This window comes from Mus caroli, chromosome 11 (assembly GCF_900094665.2).
Source record: "Mus caroli chromosome 11, CAROLI_EIJ_v1.1, whole genome shotgun sequence".
NCBI classification, from domain to species: Eukaryota; Metazoa; Chordata; class Mammalia; order Rodentia; family Muridae; genus Mus; species Mus caroli.
This window is the reverse complement of record NC_034580.1, coordinates 53,608,869-53,615,003: the sequence shown is the minus strand read 5'-3', so window position 1 is coordinate 53,615,003 and position 6,135 is coordinate 53,608,869. Positions and strand designations below refer to the sequence as shown.

Below are 6,135 nucleotides of genomic sequence, written 5' to 3'. Positions count from 1 at the left end.
CCACCTACCCACCCACCCATCCACCCACCCATCCATCCACCCATCCACCCATCCATCCATCCATCCATCCATCCATCCATCCATCCATCCACCCATCCACCCACCCATTCAACACCCTGAAGTCATATTAACTGGTTTCAAATTTCAATCCCACCACCCACTAAGCAATTGTCTTTGAGCAGTGCTCCAGTTTTACTCTGTTGCTGTGTAAAACACTCTGACCAAAAGCAATTTGAGGAGGAAAGGGCTTATTTCATCATATATTTCCAGGTTTGTTCCCCCGAGACAAGCCAGGGAAGGGACTCAAACAGAAGCTAGAAGCAGAAGTCATGGAAAAGGCTGCTTGCTAAGTTCAGTTTCTGGCTCACCTGTTTATAAGCATATGTTCAGCTAGCTTTCTTATACAGCCCAGGACCACCTGTGTATGGTTGGTGCCACCCACAGTGGACTGAACCCACATACATCAATTATCAATTAAGATAGCCCCCATGGACATGCCCACAGTTCTATCTGATCTAGGCAATTCTTCAATCTAGGCTTTCCTCTCAGATGCCTCTAGGCTGTGTCAAATTGACACTTAACCTATGACAACTAGTTAGCCCTAGTTTTTTTTGTAAACCTTTCTGAAACAATTTTTAGGGTTATTATGAAGTCTAGGCAAAATAATGCAAGTACTTGGGATGGGGTGTGGTATGTGGTGGTCAGTGAATGTTGGCCATTTTTCCCATAATTACCATGTAAGAGAACATGGAATGGAGCTAGGAGGAGACTCTCATTATGAAGGAAAAGGTAGTAGGTTTGTACACTCCTGGAGAAGCCTTAGGGAATGGGATAAGTGTGTTACAGACTGGGGTTTCTGTCAGGCAGTGGCATTTTGGAAAGAGTTCTCAGAGACTCCAGGTAGATACAGAGCCTCCCAGGGGAAGCCTGTATAAGGACAGTTCTGTTGCAGGATTTTCCCTGTCCAATTGCATTTAGGAGGTCTGTGATTGGACAGGGAAAAGGGAGGTGGAGTTAAGAGTTGCAGGGACAGAGAGTGTCTCAGAGGTAAGAAGGAAGTGGCTTTAACCAGCCACAGGTAGTTATGATATCATAAGGTTAGAACAATTGGGATAAAGCTTTTATTATGTTCCATTGGTTCTGAAATTATTATATTAGATTCTTGTAAATTGAGAATTTATTGATACATAAATCTGACTGGTTGATCATAAGGCTTAAGAGTTTTGATTTACTTGGTGACTGGAATGTGGGACCACCAATGGCAGAGGGAATTAGCAGCTACAGGGACAAGTGAGCCAGACACTGCAGGGGCTAGCTGGAGAGAGTTGCTGGTTGCTGGCGGCAGGAGTGTGGGAAGCCTGCTGGCTCTGCAGGGGAGTTGGCGGACTGAGAGGAGGAATGTGGAGAGTTGGCAGTGTGTGTGTGTGTGTTTATTATTTCCTGCAACACATTCCATGCTTTGTGAAAAGCACAGAAAGCAGAGGCACCAGCAGGGTCTGCAAACTGCACAGCGTGGCTCCTGTCCTTGCTGCCCACAGTGGGCTTTCCATCTGTCTTGCCCAGGGCACTTGGCTAGTTTTCCACTAGCAGGTCTGATTTCCTTCCTGTTGAGCAGGCCTTAAAACCAACAGTACGGTTGACTGTTGGTTATCATCACAGGTATCCATGCCACTCCTGCATCCTTAGGCTTATCATGCCATGCGGGTGGTTGGAGTTTCTGATTCCTTTTTAACTGTGCCTCATTTTTAACTTTCCCAGCCAAGTTCCTGAACCTCATTCACCATGCTGCACAGGGTCCAAAAAAGAAATATTCAGAGACACAGACCGAAGCCCAAGAAATTGGATGGGACCCAAATCCCTTGGTGAGCATGGCTCTTTCACATAATGGTACCTGGGAGCATGACAGCAATGACAGCGGTGGCCAAGAGAACAGGTTGGGGAGGCAATTCCACCTGGATTTGAATTCTGGGTTACATTCCCTAGCATGTGTGACCTTGGGCAAGTCACTAAGTTGCTTTGTGACTCTGTTCCAAAGAAATGAAATCCTGTAGAATCCATCTCATAGGGTTTTTGAGCACGAGGAAGAAGGCAATATTTGTAAGGTACCTAGGACCGTGCCTGGCACATAGACACATTTCAGTAAACCCAGGGTAGGCTACTGTAATGTGGATGGGGACAATCAGAAGGGACCCAGAGCACCGCTGAGTCCCAAGTCATGTGGTGACCCTGGTTTCTTGGCTTGATACCCATTGTCTTCACTCACTAAGAGCCTTTCAAGCATCTCTTACTCCCAAGAGGACTCTGTTTTATGTGTCTTCCTCCTATACAAGGGGCAAGGTTCTCACCCACTAAACAGCTCTAGTTCCAGCAGGTGGCGCTGATGCAGAGCCTCCTCCTGGGGATTCCTTTAACTTTTTGAATTAATTAATTTATTTATTTATATTAGATATTTTCTTTATTTACATTTAAAATTTTATCCCCTTTCCTCATTTCCCCTCTGAAACCCCCCATCCCATCCTGCCGCCCCCCCCCCCACTAACCCACCCAGTCCCGCTTCCCTGTCCTGGCATTCCCCTACTCTGCGGCTCTTCACAAGACCAATAAAGGACTCTACAGGGAGAGAGAGAATCTAGGAGAGAGAATCCTTCAGGAAACGGGAGAAAGATGTCCACAGGGCCTTAGAACTTACACAATGAAGGCTGAATTTAAAATGGAGAGAAGGGGATGACTAGAGTTCTGGAGAGGCAAAGACCACTCAGAGCAAAAAGGCAAGGGGTGGGAGAGGAGACTTATTGAATGAGGGAAGGGTATGAAAGAAGATATTACTAATGACGTTACTGAAAATGGACCAAAGAATCAGCTTTTGAGGGGCTGTTTAAAACATGCAGGGAAGGCTGTATTTAGATGGGCAAATGTTGCTGTGGTTCTAGTCCAAGATTGGGGTTTGCAGTGGACAGAAGTGAAGACAGTGGACAGGTGAGAGCCTGAGACTAAGGGCGAGACTCAGGGTCAACAGATGGAGATTGCCAACAGATGGGTAGTGGGGATGAGAGGAACTCAGGCTGATCTAACTTGAGAGGATCCATGCTGAAGGCAGAAAAGGTGAGCATACTTCACACGTGGGAAAGTGGAGACAGTGGGCCCTGGTGGAACATGCCACGGAGGGTAGTGGTTCTTGTTAGCAGAATTTAGCAAGACTTTTGCCAGGACTGGACCAGACAGGGATGGATATGGGAGTTCAAAGAGGCAGACCTAATTAGAAAGAGCTCAGGCCAGCATAAGTAGTTTGATTGTTGAGAGAATTGTCTCCACACCAGAAGAAAGGTTCAAAGGAAAGAAAATTGTTGCAAAGGTAGAAATTAGGTTAATTAGATAACATATCAGTACAGGGAATTGTTAAAAAGCACAAATTATTTAACCTAGCATTCCTCACTTCCCCCTTTTTTGAATTTTATAGATAAGTTTATTGTATATTCTTTGATATTTATAAGAGGGAGTTGGGGGGGGGAGATAGTCAGCCTATTTGCACAGTGCAAGTAGCCCTGTGGTGGGGAGCGGAGCTTTAAAGAAAGAGTGAAAAGGCCCAAAGTCTCAGAGAAAGCAGGCAGAGGCTCTGGCCAGCATCTGAAAGATAGAGGTGAAGAAAACGGGAAATTCATGCCTCTCTGAGTCAGAAGGCAGATCTCAGGGAGGCTCCTGGCCAGTCTAAAGCATCCTATCCTCTTTTTTTTTTTTTTTTTTTTTTTTTAAAGACTAAAGATATAGATCCTTTGGATTCAAAGTATCCAGTTGAAATGTGTCTCTGACCTCCTGGTAGGCTGGGCCAGCCAGACATGCCTTGCTCATATCTTCTAGGTCTTGCAGATAAAACACATCTGCAAGGCATCTGCAAATGGTCCTTTCTGTTTGTCACCATGGCCTTGAGACAATGCCATCAGGTGGCGCTGTTGATGTATAAAGGAAGTACACATCCCAAGATGGACTTCATCACCATGACAACACATGAGAAAACTTCATGGAGTAAGGTCATATTTTGGCCCAGGGTCTCAGAAGTTCAATCCATGGTGGCTTGTTTTCATTGATACTGGACATGGGGTGAGGGAGAACACCATGGCAGAATAAGGCTGGATTTAGACCCATCTCCACAGTGTGCAAACCTTGACCTGCTCCCTCCCTGACAGACTTTTCTGATCCTCATGGCAGCCAGGAAGTACAAGCAGTATTACAGGAAGGGACCACATGAGCTCTAGGCCCCAAGGACACACCCCAGTGACTGACTTCCTCAGGCAGGTCTCAGTTTACCACCTCTCAGTGGTTTACTCAAGGTTTGTATCCACCAGTGGATTACTGCAGTCAGAGCCCCAAGCTCTCTCCCAGCGGCTCACCTCTGACAAATGCTTGGATGGGTGTCTTAGTTAGGGTTTTACTGCTGTGGGCATATACCATGACCAAGGCAACTCTTAGAAGGACAGCATTTAATTGGGACTGGCTTAGAGGTTCAGAGATTCAGTCCACTATCATCAAGGTTGGAGTATGGCACTGACCAGGCAGGCATGGTGCAGGAGGAGCTGAGAGTCCTACATCTACATCTGAAGGCTACTAAGAGAAGACTGACTTGACTGACTCTCACGTGCTTAGAAGGGTCTCATTTCCCACACCCACATGACACACTTCCTCCAACAAGGCCACACCTCCTAATAATGCCACTCATTCGGCCAAGCATTTCAGGGGGGTGACACTTCCCATCCAACTGCAACCCCCTCCAAACCTATTAGATCCATTCCTGTGGTATCACAAAGGGCATTAAGCTGCTGTTCAGAGTGACACAGTTTGGGGCAGAAGAAGCTTGATTGACTACCAAATGCCCTCTCGGGATCTCTTCCTGCTCAGGCAGCGACCTTGACTTCAGAATGGGGCCATTTGGGAACTCATGATTTGGTGAGCATCTCTCAGCCTCATGCCTTCAGATAAATGCTGAAAGTGTGCTCTTTAGCTGCACTGTGTAGCTCCGAGAAGATTTACATGTCAGAGGACTGACTTTAGCTCCAGACTCCTTCAACAAGCTCGAATTTTGGTTAAGCAGCCCCTGCTAGGTGCTGTCCGAGTAGCTTGGCTTCACTAATCTATACGAGGCCTCTCCCCCATGAACTGCTGTTCAGTGATGGTGAAACCTTAGGCATGGCCTCCTTCAGGCAGCAGTGAGGGGATTACCTCAGCCTTGATAGGTTACTACTCTTCAGTTTTCCAGTCTTTGATGTAAGTGTTCAAATCTCCAGGCCACAATGTAGGATTTAGCAAGGAAAAGGCCCCAGGAAGATGGGGCTTGATTCAGACCTAGCTTTCTACCATTTAAACCCTGGTCTGCTCCATCTCTGACAAACTTCTTTCTGACCCTGCCTCCTCTCCTTTAGATCAACCCAGACCGTCAGGACCATAGGCTGAACCACTTCAGAGTCTACCATGACATCACTCTGTACAAGGCTAAATTGTGGAGCTTGGGGGAAGATGATCACCAGAAGTGACATTCTCTTGGTGGAGTGAACCTGCACACTGAATTCCCCCGTGTATGTGTTTCCTAGAGAAATAAATGCTACTTCAGTCAAAAACTACAGAAGACTATTTCACAGATTGTAACGTTATGATGTAGGGTCAGGCAGTGTCTGAGTAAAAATGATTCAGGAGGCCTTGCAACATCACCTAGGCAGAGGGAAAAGGAGGCCCCACAGAGAAGAGAGGTAAAGATACAACCTGATTGGTTATGACCTGTGTCCATCTTATTTGTAATGGTTTGAACAGCTGACCACTGGTGATGGGCTGAAGCTCAGATACTTGTTGTGAGAGAAGGTCTCAAACAAAACCAAACAAATTGAACAAACACAATATTGGGTGGTGGTGGCAAACACCTTTAATCCCAGAACTCAGGAGGCAGAGGTAGATAAATCTCTGTGAGTTCAAGGCCAGCCTGGTCTACAGAGTGAATTCTACAGAGTGAATGCGTTCTAGGGTAGCCAGGACTACACAGAGAAACTCTGTTTCAAAAAACGAGAGAGAGAGAGAGAGAGAGAGAGAGAGAGAGAGAGAGAGAGAGGAGAGAGAGAGGAGAGAGGAAGAGGAGAGAGGGAGAGAGCAAGAGAG

At 46.4% G+C, this 6,135-nt stretch overlaps 1 protein-coding gene across 2 annotated transcripts in view; it reads left to right on the top strand.

The window, feature by feature from the left end:
• Nucleotides 1-5,609, top strand: part of Fam183a (family with sequence similarity 183 member A) — a 9,894-nt gene extending 4,285 nt beyond the window's left edge. For both annotated transcript variants that reach the window (XM_021177446.1, XM_021177447.1), the window contains 2 exons: nt 1,759-1,862; nt 5,412-5,609. In XM_021177446.1, the coding sequence (XP_021033105.1) occupies nt 1,759-1,862; nt 5,412-5,522 (215 nt within the window). In that variant the 3' untranslated portion in view covers nt 5,523-5,609. The remainder of the gene's footprint in view (nt 1-1,758; nt 1,863-5,411) is intronic.
• The last annotated feature ends 526 nt before the right edge of the window (nt 5,610-6,135 follow it).